The 14,628-nt window shown below is 45.4% G+C and overlaps 1 protein-coding gene across 2 annotated transcripts in view; it reads left to right on the top strand.

Annotated features, from left to right (window-relative positions):
- Positions 1–14,628, top strand: part of SLC17A5 (solute carrier family 17 member 5) — a 354,543-nt gene that overhangs the window by 172,302 nt on the left and 167,613 nt on the right. For both annotated transcript variants that reach the window (XM_069235678.1, XM_069235679.1), the window contains exon 6: positions 10,461–10,579. In XM_069235678.1, the coding sequence (XP_069091779.1) occupies positions 10,461–10,579 (119 nt within the window). The remainder of the gene's footprint in view (positions 1–10,460; positions 10,580–14,628) is intronic.

The following is a 14,628-nucleotide window of genomic DNA, read 5'->3' on the forward strand; positions in this document are numbered from 1 at the left end:
GCCATCATCCCCGCTGCCCAGGAGGCCACCACCGCCATCCCCGCTGCCCAGGAGGCCACCTCCAGCACCTGCCCTGCTGCCCAAGAGACCACCGCCATCATCCCCACTGCCCAGGAGGCCACCACCAGCACCTGCCCTGCTGCCCAGGAGGCCACCGCCATCATCCCCGTTGCCCAGGAGGCCACCGCCCCCAGCCCTGTTGGGCCAGAGAGGACCGCCAGCACCAGCCCCGCTGGGCCAGAGAGGACCGCTAGCACAAGCCCCGCTGGGCCAGAGAGGACCGGCATCACCAGCCCCGCTGGGCCATGAAGGACCGCCAGCAGCTGAGTCACTGCAAAGGACACGCCGCCACAAGCACAGCTGACCAGGGCACCGCCGCAACAAGCACCGCTGAACAGGGCACCGCCGCCACAAACACCGCTGGCCCATGAGCGCCAAGGGCACTGACGCTACTGAGTCTGTCACGAGCAGGATGAAGCACTCTGGGCACCAAGCCCCCTCCAGAACCAGCGGAGAAAGACATCCACTACCTCAGTCCTTGGCAGGATGAAGCACTGTGGGCACCAAGCCCCCTCCAGAACCAGTGGAAAAAGACATCCACTACCTCAGTCCTTGGCAGGATGAAGCACTCTGGGTACCAAACCCCCTCCAGAACCAGTGGAGATTGACATCCACTTGAGAGCCTGTGGCTTTGCACTCCCCAGGATAATGCAGTGGGCAAACCACCCACTGTAGAGACTTGAGAGACTGTGGTTTTGCACTCCCCAGGATAAAGCAGTGGGCAAACCACCCATTGTAGGGACTTGAGAGACTGTGGCTTTGCACTCCTCAGGATAAAGCAGTGGGCAAACCACCCACTGTAGAGACTTGAGAGAGAGACTTGAGAGACTGTGGCTTTGCGCTCCCCAGGATAAAGCAGTGGGCAAACCACCCACTGTAGAGACTTGAGAGACTGTGGCTTTGCACTCCCCAGGATTGAACAGTGGGCATGTGGCCCCTCGTGGATTTGGCATTGTGCACTCAACCGGCTGAGGTGCCGCCCCTTTCCCTCCCCCTGAGGTGCCTGTTTTATTGCTATCTGATGCCCCTGCAGTGTTCTCTCTGTCATGGTCGGGGATCTTGTGTGGGCCTCGCCCATACCGTGTGGAGCACTACCTGGACTACTATTCTTGGTGTATATTTTGTTTATAGTGTATATATGTATATTTTTGCGTACTGGATTTTAATATATTACAATGGTTACACTCATTTTCTTTGGTCTTTGCATTCTTCCGAGGGGGTTGCGGGGTGTAACTGTAATGTATTATGCTGTATTAGTGTGTGTGTTGTCGTGGGTGAGGGTGGGGGTGGGGGTGTTGCGTGTGTGTGTCCCTGTTTTTTCCCTCGCCCCCCTCCCCTGTGTCGTAGGTGCAGTACTCACCGTGGTCTTCGCCGCCGGCGTTCGTGCTCCTGGTAGAGGAGCAAGAAGATAAGGGCTGGCAGGATGTGCAGCTCTGGTTCCATGGCGTCCTGGTTCCTCGTGGGGTGTGTAGAGGTGAGCGTTTTCCCTTCGAAGTCCTGTTTCCGCCGTGTTTTTGTTCGCAGTGAATCCGCCCCGGAAAAGGCGGTGGATTGGTAGGTTGTGATACTGTGGGCGGTACTTTGTCCTCCGCCTGTCTGTTGGCGGTGACCGCCGCGCTGTTTGTTTGTACCACCTTGGCGGTCAGAGTGTTAAAGTAGCTGTCTTTGTTGGCGGTTTCCGTCACGGTCGTAATTCAAATTTTTTTACCGCCGGACTATTGCCGGTCTTACCGCCGCTTTAACACCGTCCGCCAGGGTTATAATGACCACCTTTGTCTCCCGCCTCACTGTTACCAGCTACGGCTGTGGTGGCAGTTTTTTCCGCTGTGGTGGTTGGTGTGGTACATTGGCTGTCTATGGGAGTTATCACTGCCATGGTCATAATTTGGCGGTTCTTACCGCCAGCCTGTTGGTAGTATTACTGCCACTTTATCACCCACCGCCTGGATTGTAATAAGGGCCTATGTCCTTTGACCCTCTTTCAAAGTCATCAACATGTTTCAGCTCTTTTATCTAGCAAACAAGATGGTCCTGGGCTTTCTTCAGGACAAAAAATCAAGGGAAGGATCCTGGTCCCTGACCTAATAGTCAAGTCTTCTGTCCGCACTAAGCGATTTGACAAATCACACATATACAGGGAGCACACTAACTCGCCTGAGTGGACATTGTTTTAAAGATTATTCCTAAAATCACAAAAAGGAGAAAAGAGTAGAAGAAACATTTTACCATATGCAATGTAGGTTAAAATGGCAGTATCCCATTGCAGCATGTGAGGAAACAGTGATAGTGTCCGAAAATCTCGACCCTGAGCAGGCCTGCCCACACTCCAGCATGTGCCATCTGCATATTCTGCGTGTAACATGTCACTCAGAAGCCCCAATGTGCGTCAATCCAAATATTCCAATAGTGACTGTAAGAGACACAAAAAATGTTGGTAACACATACATGGCTGGAACATTATATCACAAGAGCATCAAGTTTGGTTTCAAATCATGTTGCCAACTTACCCCATCATGCTTCTTGGGGGATAGTCAGAGGGCACGTCCTTGAAGTATAAAACGTGTCCGTGACACCACATCAGTGTCACTGTATTGTAATTAATATAGGAAAGGTCATAGCCACACTACAAATTGACTTTAAAATCACACAGCACACCAAACACATTCAATGGTCTGATAATTTTTTGGAGTCTCGACTTCCAATTCAAGGAATTGCGTGGTCCAAAGGATTTTAAACTCCTAAATCCTACATAATGACTCTCTGAACCTTTACTTTTATGTCTACATACATATTTTTTTAAATCTCAGGCACATAAGGTTGGGGATCGCTTGCATCCTCTTCTTTTGAGGAGGCAAGGTCCTCCATACTCACGTCCTCAAGGGGTATCACGCTGCAACAAACGCCTATTTACATCCACCCTGACCAGTCTTGTGCAGCTCGTATGCGGTGCACCAGATGTACAGGGGGCCATATTTAAGTGTATGCGTAAGAGTGCATTTCATACTTCCAGCATTCCCTAAACACAGAGAAGAGACTTCCTCACTTTGCGTATGCAGCAATTGACATTAAAAAAGACAATGCCGATTTCTTCGTTTCATTGACTTTCTTGTGTGCGTCCAGGGTGGCTGGTTGACTCAAATTTCATGTGATATGTTACGAACGTTTAGATGACCTTAACAAATGAATGTTACCATAGATAATTATATAAAGTTAGAAACTCCAGAAAAAGCTGACATGGTCCTGTTCGCATGCGGAAATTTCATAATCTCCCCATATTCATTTTTAGTGTTATAGAAATCTTGTATATTTTGACCACCATTGGATCACTGTCTCTGCTCCTGCCCATATTAAACCAAACAGTGCAGGGGTAATACTATATTATTTATTCCATATACCCCTCCACAGCTGTTCCCTAATTACTGAGGCACAAATGTTGGTCCCACAAATCGGGGGGCATCTAATGTACCTAAGTACCCTAAACCTTGTCCTCCTCTGCAGGGATAATTACTATTGAAACAACCATCTCTCCTCTATTGATGTACGCCTATGTGGGTAGGATCCAACCTTTCACTTCACAGTACTATATAATGTGAAATACTCCCAAAAGATGGACAGGCAAAACTCCCCTGTATGATACTTATTCCCGGATCTTGATAATGATCTTTTTAAGGTCAAGCCTGCGTAGCATGCGCTTGCACATGCCTATCGCTTGCGAGACGCTGTAGTAGTTAGAAAAGGGCTGGGAGCCCTGTCCATGTCACATCAGTGTCTTTCATTGGTTTGTGGGCTTGCTTTTTAAAATCTGCTTGCTTTCATTAGTGGAAGGCATGCATACGTCAAGCCTTTTCTGGTGGTTAGCCCTCCCCGAGCGCAGCGACCAAGTACTGAAAACATACGAGGCTCGCTGTTTTCCGTCAGGTTTGTGGACTACTTTTTCTGTTTTTTTTCGCAGCGTGGTCTCGCTTTTTTAACAGCATGATCACGCTCGTTTTTTTCCATTTAATGAGGCAAGAAAAGTCCTGTTTGGAGTTTACAACTGCTAATAGCTCTAACTCGGAGAAATGCGAGACCCGTTGCATTGCAAATGCTTGTTTGACCTGCTGTTATTATTTAATGTTGAGGGCATTCCAGGGCACCTCACCATTCAACCCTTTGATATGGGTTTTCATTCTGTATACCTAGCATTGGTCTTTTTCTAACAGTAGTTTCGGGAATGTAGGAATGCAGAGCTCTTTTTCCATATTTGTCCAAGAGATGTCGTTCTCACTGTTGGCCAATTCCAGATAGTGTGCTGTTAATCTGGTTGAATCTTTTTTGCATCGGATAGTGCACCTATGTTCACTTATCCTTATTTTTACCCATCGTGATGCCATTCCTACGTACTTCAATTTGCACGGCCATTCAATCAGATAAACCACGTTTTCGGAGTTGAATTTCATGTGGGTGAGTTGTTCCCACATAGTCTGGAGACCTGGATTGAGTGACTTGCAATATTTTGTAAATAGGCAGGCCGAGCATTGCCCACGTGGGTAATGTCCTGTAACTGGAGGTAGTGTGGTGCTGTTTTGGGTCAGGTATTTACCAGATGATCTCTGACACTTTTGTTCCTCTTGAAAGAGAAGGCTTGGGAAGAGACAGGTGATTGAAATTAAAAATATGCCAATGTTTGTTAATTATCTTCTTAACTTGATTTGACCAATTATTATATGTTACACAAATGATAGAGTCCAAAGATTTTGGGCTACTTGGTTCTAAAGGTTATTCTCATGGGGTTCTCTGTACTGGGGTAGGACCCATCCACCAATCGCTCCAACTCCTCCAAAGTGAAGGCAGGAGCACTTTCCCCGATCACATGGGCCATGGTAGGTTCCAGACACAGATCACAGCAGCACACGCAGTGTAGGTGATCTCCTGTTGAAGGTCAGGAAACAAGTGAGGAATCAGATAGAAAAAGGCGGTTACGTCTGCAGCAGTGTACACCGTTGCCGCCGGCGCTGACCCCCATTGGCCACTGTACTCCACAGAGCCCCATATTATCCAGTGAGGAAGTGCACGGCGGTGCAAGACCGCCTTCTGCCACAGCTCCCAACATTGGTGGAGTTACCTCACTTACACCTGTCCCTACATACAGGACAGGCGGTCGCCATTTCACGGTGGCGGACAACAGTCATGTCAACCTTAACTACGTCACAGCCTAGATTAGCACATACCTCGCCATTTCCACTGTCCCATCACATAAATGCACTATGTACAATGATGTTGTTGTTCCATTGTTCAAATTGTGACAGCCTACTCACCCTTGTGTCCCTTAGATTGCTACCGCTGCGGATGAATAGGAGATGGAGACAAACCCCTGTGTACAGACCCCTTGTGGACTTGGCAACACTGGAGGACAGGCACATTATACTCACCTATAGACTGGACAGGGCCACAATCATAGAGCTGTGTGCCCAACTAGAATCTGACCGGATATCTGCTATCCGTCATCCAACTGGGATCCTCCCTCTTGTGCAAGTGCTTCCAGTGCTCCATTTCCTGGCAACTGGTTCTTTCCAAGTGGGCTTGGCAGCAGGTATGTCACAGCCAGTGTTTTCAATCGTGCTGGCAAGATCTGTCCTGGTGAAACACATGTGCAGCTACATCCTTTTTTTTTTCCAAGTGGAAGATCTGGCTACTGAGAAGGCCGGATTTTATGCAATGGGACATATCCCCAATATTGATGGGACGATTGATGGTACACATATTGCGTTAGTCCCCCCGCCAGAATGAACAGGTATTCAGGAATCGTAAGAGTTTCCACTCACTGAATGTGAAAATGGTGTACCTTGTGGACCAGTGCATCTCCAGCGTCACTGCTAAGTATAATGGGTCAGTGCATGATGACTGAGGAATAGCAGCATACCAAATGTGTTGGCCCAACTAGAGAGGCACCAGGTGTGGCTAATAGGTGAGCAATAGTCCCCACCCACTGTATGTTAGTGTATACCTTCAGGTGTCATCCCCATAGCATTGTGTGAGGCTATATTTTGTCCCTCAATACTTGCAGATGACTAGCTACCCAAACATACTGTGGCTGCTGACCCCTGTGAGGAATGCCAGGACAGGTTCTGAGGAACATTATAATGAGGCACATGGGCGAACCAGAAGGATCATCAAGAGGACCTTCGGGCTCCTGATGGCCAGGTTCAGGTGCCTCTTCTGACAGGTGGATCCCTGTGCTACCCACCCAGGAAGGTCTTCCAGATAGTAGTGGCATGATGCATGATGTACAACCAGGCATTCAGACGGAATGTACCTTTTCTGCAGGAGGAGGAGACCGTAGATGCCCCTGTGGCAGCAGTGGACCCTGAGGACAGCGAGAATGAGGAGGCAGAGGATGAGGATGAGGACAACAGAACATCAGCCATATGTCAATACTTCCAATGACACACAGGTGAGATAGTGCAACTGACCATTCCTGGATCGCAGGGAACATTTGCAGGGTGGTTCACCTTCAGCGGGGGGAGGGGTCTGGTGGCCTGTTGGTCCTGTGGCGGGGCCTCCTGCCCACTAGCTGCAGTAGAAATGGTGAGCTGGTCCTTAGACTGGCTAGTGGTAGGGCCCCGGTGGTGTGCTGTTGCTTCCCTCATGATGTTGGCCATGTCTGCCAGCACCCCTGGTGTTGAGATCAAGGTGGTGTTGATGGCCTGCAAGTCTTCCCTGACCCCTGATACTGTTCCTCCTGCACCCGCCTATTCTCCTGCACGTTGTCCAGGATCTGGCCCCCGTGTCCTGAGAATGTTGGTAGACTCCCATGATCTTGTTGAGTGCCTCCTGGACAGTCGATTCCTTGAGCCTGTCCTCCTCCTGGTGCACAGCATTCGTCCTAGTGTCCCTGTGCCTCTGTCCCCTGAACAGTGTGCCCACTGCCACTGAGCCCAGGTCCCTGATTGTCTTGGGGGCAAGTTGTGGACTCGGGTCCCTGTACAGGTGGGCACACTGCTGATTGACGTGTCCTGGGGACAGAGGTGTGGGTACGCTGGGTGGGTGCTGTGGTGTTGGGTACTGATGGGCTAGGCTCTATGGTGGCTTGTGAGTGGGCTTGAGTGACTGTCTAGTGGTCCCTGATGGGCCAGGTTGTTGGTCCAGATCCTGATGTCCATAGTTACTGTCCTCACTGGGGGCATCTTCTGTTGGGGGACTGGATAGTCGTGGCACCTCCTCTCCGCTGGAATTGGCTGGGGTACCTGTGGGGATGTATGTGATGTATTATGCTTCATGTTTGTGACATATTGTACACCCCTGGCTTCCCCTCTATCGTTGCTGTTGCCCTGCCACCTTTGTTTGTGTATGGTGATGTATTGTGTGATTGTTAGTTTCCCTATGCTGTGCATGCTTTAGTGTTTGGTGTCCATGCAGGACTGGGAGGGCTGTCCATGCATTGGTAGGGCATGCAGGATTTGGCATTGGGGTTAGTCATGTGTAAAGTGCAATGTGTGGGATGGAGTGGAGTGATGGAAGCGAAGGTGAGGGAGTGTGATGGCATGCAGCTATGGTGGGTAATAAGTAGTAAATATTGTCTCTCCAGTGTCCAGTCCTCCGGCTACTCCAGAGAGTCCCTCAGGATGCAGTATTGCCAAGTCTTGCTCCTCCCATGCTGTGAGCTGTGGGGCAGGAGGTGGGGGTCCACCGCCAGTCCTCTGTATGGCGAGCTGGTGCCTTGCTGCCTCGGAATGTACCTTCCCCCTGATGTCGTCCCTTGTTCTTGGGTGCTGTCCCACGGCATTTACCCTGTCCATGATTCTCTACCTTAGCTCCATCTTCCTGGCAATGGATATTTGCTGTACCTGTGCTCCAAACAGCTGTGGCTCTTCCCTGACAATTTCCTCCACCATGACCCTTAACTCCTCATCAGTGAAACAGGGGTGCCTTAGTGGGGACATGGGTGTTGTGTAGTGGGGTGTGTGATGTGGGGTGCGTGCATGAGTGATGTATGGGTGTATGTGGTGTGTGTTTGTATAGTTGTCTGTGGTGTTCGTGTCAATCTTGTGGCAGTAATTGTTGTTCGTAAAGGGTTGTGGGTACTGTGGGTGTGTGTTTTATGGTGCTGTGGGTTGGTGGGTGTGGTGTGTGTATGAGTGTCAGGTGTGTGTTTTTAGTATTGACCAATGTAGTGTTGTTTTGTATGTGGGTGTCCATTTGAGCGAGGCTGTATGTATGCCAATGGTTTACCGCCATTGAATGTCCGCTGTGGTGATTTCTGGGTCATAATGTGGTGGGCCTTGTTTTGTTGGTGTAATGGTATGGGTGTTGGTACCAGCACTTTAGCACTGACCTTTAGGCTGGTGGATTTGTGTATGTGGCTGTATTTTGTCGGATTGATTGTGTGTGTGTCATATGTCGAGCGGATATTCAACACCGCAGCGGTATGTTGGCGGCCGTCACCATGGTGATAAGCAGGATTTGTCATAATGAGGCCATAATGTCTTAGAGAAAGTCCCCTTAATATAATTTGTTTTGAACGATACTCACTACCACCAGGGATACCTTAGAGAGTAGTGAAGTATTTTTATCTTAAGACCCCTGGCAGGTTATCTCAAGAGCGCTTAAAATCCGGTTGAGCATACTTTGGCTTATAGGCGCCAGAGTGGACCCGATGATGAAGCATTCCACTTTTATAGTGGGTGAGGGTCATATAAAGACAAAAAATTATTTTCTTTGTCATTCAGAAGGTTGTGTTGCGTCTTAAAGACAATTATGTAAGGGTGAGGAGTACTCTTTTGTGTTATCTCATTAGTTAGGGCGAAGGTATTCCTCTGTAATCCAGGGCCATTTCAATAGTCCCCTTAAAATGATTCTTCCTTGCCCTCTGAAGGATTGAGGAGGATGGGGTTTCTCTCTCTCCCCTCCTGTCCTTGAAGGAGATGACCAGAAACAGACAGCAGTGTATTGGCTGAAAAAATGTAGCACCTCTAGGAGGAGAGGGGAGGAAAGTATCCAGCAGTAAGCAATACTGCACTCAGCAGGAGGTAGCAGGCCACAGTCTTCACATTGAAAGGATGCGTGGAATGACAGACTGATAATTGGGTGACAGTTTGAGTTCAAAGTAAGACACAACAGACCCTACAGTGCATCAACAAGCTGTCATGGTTCCACCGGTGTGATTGTGAGGTAGTCAGGTAACAGGAAATATAAGGAGAGACACCAACACATATTGTAGGAGATAATCAAAAACGAAACATAGCACCCCATTTTGGGGAAGTAGCGGAGGGAAGTAGTGCTGCAGTGGGAGCAAAGGAGGAAGGTTATGAGTGGTGGTCTGCAGGACGGCGAACTACTCAGCGTGCCCCAGTAGTAGCACCTGTATTTAGGTTACAGGACTAGTGTCTTTCAAGCTCATGACCAATTCTTTTGCTCGCTGTTGGCAACAGCTACACTGAGACAATGAAGCCAAGATATGTATCAATACATCTATATAACTATTACAAAAAGAGAGCCCCTTATAGTCCTCCATATTCTTTCTCTAGTCTCACCTTAATTGGCGTACGGAGTCCATATACCATCTGCTTACAGGCGGTTAAATTTCCAAGGATGCACAGTACTCTTCCGTCCTTTTGATTTCATCCCTGAGCTTTGTCTTTTCATTTACGTACGGAAAGAGTATGTTTGTGTTTCCCAAACAGCAGTAACAGAACCCCAACACTTTTATGAGCACTGAGAGTTTTGGTTTCCACTAAAATTTTGAACTTGTAAATCAGTGTACTTCATTTGTTGCAGACAGAGACTGTAGAGCATACATCTACGCCTGTCCTTCATATCGATTAGGGAAATTGATGTTCAGTGAAGTTATAAAACACCCAAGTTAGACAAATTGAGCAGCAATTTACCCCTTATTCGCATGTGTCTTGCTTTGCTAATTAATGGTAGCTTAGAATGTTAACTGTCATTTCATTTTGTCCCTTCCTTTAAAGGAGCAGAGCAGTCTATAGTTGCGAGCCTGTATTGCCTTGTAGAGGACTAATAAAAAATCCTGCACAGCACTTTTTATCGTATTTTACCTTTTTAGTAGGTTATAGCTACTTCCTAAACTTAAATGTCTTGGATTATAAATTAGTTTTTCTTGTTAAAGAATGTCTTTATTACGGTCCACTGCCATATTCTACAATGTCAGTGTGTAAGATCCTTACTATAAACTAAGTGTAATAGTTTACAAAGCAACATTACTCACTTTTATAATCCTTACTTTTTGTGGTATATTTCGAGATTCAGAAAGGCATTAAATTTGATTCCAAGATTATAATGACTTTTACCATTCTTTATTTGACTTTGAATTAACATTAAAATGCAGTTCTTCTTGAAATAACGATTTGTTTCGTAATTTTGTTACAGCAGTATAATTGCTGGTGTATTTTCCTTTTTAGGAGCTTTTGGAATATTATGGTTCGTTTTGTGGTTACTCTTTGTGAGCGATACTCCTGAAACTCACCGCACAATTTCACCCTCAGAAAGGGACTATATTCTTTCATCACTTAAAAGTCAAGTATGTAAATTTTTTAAAACAAATGTTTTTCCTACTACATTAACACTATTGAATTAGAGCACAGTCATTTTTATAAGCAGCCTATGTTTCTGTATGGTTAAGGTGCTTCTGTAGTAACAAGACCAGCCATGATTCCAAGAATATACTTTTAGGAGGAGTCAAATTACTGAGTGTGAAAATGTGTCGGAAAAGCTAAATTGCCTCAGTGGATTTAATTGTAAATACCGAAATTTTAAACTGAGAATTAGCAAGGGTAGCAAGAAGGCTAATCTACATTTCCTGAGTCTACTCTCACCTTGTTGACCGGAGTTTTGCACCATGTTATACTTCTTTAACTAGTTTGATGGGTATGCCCTACTAGGAAATGGTTGAATTAGAAAGATACATACTCACCCTGGAGGACTAATAACTGATCTTGGTACTTCTTTTCACTTGCAGTGAAGAAAAATATATCAATGAATTAGCAAGAGAACGAGTGCTGTCATTAGCATTGGTTTATTAACAGCTAGTCCCTAATCAGCTAAAAGAAATGGTTGTATGTTCAGTTATTAAACAGCAATGCCTCATCCTGCAGCTTGGTATTTTGAGGGTTCGCTGCAATCTAAGAGAGATGGTGTTCCAGTGCTCATGCTCACCTAGGGGGAAAATATCCTGTGGCAACTTTCATTTTGGATATTTTTGAGGCATTTCTGCGAATGATTAATTGTCAAGGAGAGGAGTTCCGAGTTCAGATTGTCCCACCTGCCGACAGTGGGCGAGTGACTATCCAGCATGCAGAACATAAGGATAGGAACCTTTTGGTGATGATGGTATCTATAGAAAAAGAGGTTAGAAGTGCTCAAATCAGTGTCAAATATTCTCCGCCACTTATCAGAAATGTAGCTCTTGGAAAAGGGCTATATCTGCAGCTATTCAGTTCAAGAACTCAAATATGATTTCCCAGTCATCACACTCAACAGTAATAGGCAGCCTACAGCCTGCATAAAGTAATGCACCACAACTACCCCTGTCAATAACCGCTTAGCCAGACAACAAAATTTGCCTGCACTGAAAGTGATGGTCCTCTAGTCATCCAAACCATAAACACCAACATTACTTAGACCCCAAGACAAGTAAGGTATCTGTGACATGGTAATATCAGGTTTGACGTTAAGAAAGGGCAAATGTAGGGTTTGGGTAACTGAAGTCAATTATTTCAGACATCAGATATCTGTTCAAGGTATAAAACCAAAGAATGAGTTAGTTTAAACAATTTCGAATCTAAAGAAACCTGAATCTAAAGAAGAATTGACATCCTTTTTAGGAATGGCTGAGTTCTGTAATAAGTTTGTAAAAAAACTTTGTGGGTAAGACTAATCATCAAAGGAAATTGTTGGGAGTACAGTGTTTTGATGAAGAATTTATGCAAGTAAAAATGATCTTGCAAATGCACCCAGTCTACAAGCACTTATGCCAGGTGGTGACAGTATGGTAATAACTGATGCTAGCAACAAGGGTTTAGGAGCAGCATTAATTCAGATTGAAAATGGGAAAGATAGTCTTATAGCATGTGCATCAAGGTGTTTCAAAGGTGCAGAGACTAATTATTTGGTGATTAAAAAAAGAAGCATGTGCCATATTTTGGGCTCTGAAGTAGTTTAGGAATTTGATCTGGGGTTCATCTTTTAGAGTGAGGTCAGACCATAAACCATTGAAGGAGGTGTTTTACAAAAAAGGGTTGGATTCTATAGCTTCGAGGAATAGGAGATGGGTGGTTGCTCTTCAGGAATTGGACTTCACAATGGAGTACATTCCCGGTGTGAGAAACTTTACAGCAGATTGCTTATTGCGTCTATTTGGGAGTATTGACTCCCAGGACACACAGGAGGAATGGGATGAATTAGTTGAACAAGCTTTTGAACAAAAAAGGAAGATTTATTATGACACCCATAAACATGTCAAGAGTATTGTATTTAGAATTGGAGATTGGGTGAAAATCGAAGCACCAGTAGGATGCCAACAATGGTCGGAATTCACTAAATCAAAACAGGTAATAAAGGTATTAAAAAATGCAGTTAAAACGGGTGACGGTAGGGTTTGGAATTTCAATCAAGTGGTTTCCTCACAGGAATATGCAAAGTTAAAAGACTCACAGACACACAATGCTTCTGGTGCAACCAATGTAACTGCAGAAGGAAAACATGGTGTCAGTAGGAAGAGTTCGAGAACACAAACCATTCCAAACTATTTAAATGATTACATTAGAAGGTAAACATTCTGATTGTTTAGTAGGGTTTATAAATAGATAACTAAAAGAGTGTTTTCCCATATGTTTATTATCTGTATATCTTTAAATTTAGACCTCTGTAGTTTTTTTTATTTAAGTTATGTTCATGTAACTGTGGAAAGTATAAGCTGTTGATGTGAAGAGTTCTGTGTAAAGAGAGAAGTGTGACATGGTAGTGTTCTAAAAATGTCTTGGGAAGGGTTCTAAAAATGTCATGGGAACGGGTGGAATGCTGTAGGCGACAGCTGGAGAAGCGAAGGGCTGGATGAGGTGAATAAAGAAACCTCTTACCTGTATTTTTGTTGGAGTCATCATATCTACACAGACATCACACCATCATTCAAGAGATTCTTTTAATTTCACAAAATTGCTTTTCTATAGAACCTCTTATCCTACCGAGACATATATACAGGGAGTGCAGAATTATTAGGCAAATGAGTATTTTGACCACATCATCCTCTTTATGCATGTTGTCTTACTCCAAGCTGTATAGGCTTGAAAGCCTACTACCAATTAAGCATATTAGGTGATGTGCATCTCTGTAATGAGAAGGAGTGTGGTCTAATGACATCAACACCCTATATCAGGTGTGCATAATTATTAGGCAACTTCCTTTCCTTTGGCAAAATGGGTCAAAAGAAGGACTTGACAGGCTCAGAAAAGTCAAAAATAGTGAGATATCTTGCAGAGGGATGCAGCACTCTTAAAATTGCAAAGCTTCTGAAGCGTGATCATCGAACAATCAAGCGTTTCATTCAAAATAGTCAACAGGGTCGCAAGAAGCGTGTGGAAAAACCAAGGTGCAAAATAACTGCCCATGAACTGAGAAAAGTCAAGCGTGCAGCTGCCACGATGCCACTTGCCACCAGTTTGGCCATATTTCAGAGCTGCAACATCACTGGAGTGCCCAAAAGCACAAGGTGTGCAATACTCAGAGACATGGCCAAGGTAAGAAAGGCTGAAAGACGACCACCACTGAACAAGACACACAAGCTGAAACGTCAAGACTGGGCCAAGAAATATCTCAAGACTGATTTTTCTAAGGTTTTATGGACTGATGAAATGAGAGTGAGTCTTGATGGGCCAGATGGATGGGCCTGTGGCTGGATTGGTAAAGGGCAGAGAGCTCCAGTCCGACTCAGACGCCAGCAAGGTGGAGGTGGAGTACTGGTTTGGGGTTTTGATTTTTTTATATTGATCGTAGCAAGATCCATCAAGTCAACCTTCTCCTCTTTGTAGTGTTTTCTAGAGCAAAGAAAAGGAAGATGGTAAAAAAGAGGGCCATGTTTAGGTGGGCAGTCCTCTGGATTAATACTTGACCAAAAAAGCAGCCCTCCCAAGGGCCTGAGCGCAAGTTCCACCAAGGCAATAGCATTGATTCCAGGGGTGCCTTTTCTTGATATCTGCCAGGTTGCGACATGGGTATTGTAGTATACTTTCATGATGCATCACTGGATTGACAGATAGGTCTGACAAGAAGGTAACTATGCTCCCTCAATCATTCTGCACTTTTTGGTCTGATTCCACTCTCACAAACCTTCCTCCTTTGGGAAGTACTGCTTTGGTATGTATTTTAAAGATGAAGTGTGGCCAGAAGTATCCATCACAAGAATAAGTTACCTACCTTTGGTAACTTTTTGGTAGACACTCTGTTTAACCACAGATTCCTCACTGACGTCCCTCCTCCCCATTTCATGGAGTGGTTGCCATACAACATATAAAACATATAAACATATAAAAAGCATCCAAGTTAGAGGTCAGCACGCTTTCACCAATAATTGTT

Source organism: Pleurodeles waltl, chromosome 5 (assembly GCF_031143425.1).
Source record: "Pleurodeles waltl isolate 20211129_DDA chromosome 5, aPleWal1.hap1.20221129, whole genome shotgun sequence".
NCBI classification, from domain to species: Eukaryota; Metazoa; Chordata; class Amphibia; order Caudata; family Salamandridae; genus Pleurodeles; species Pleurodeles waltl.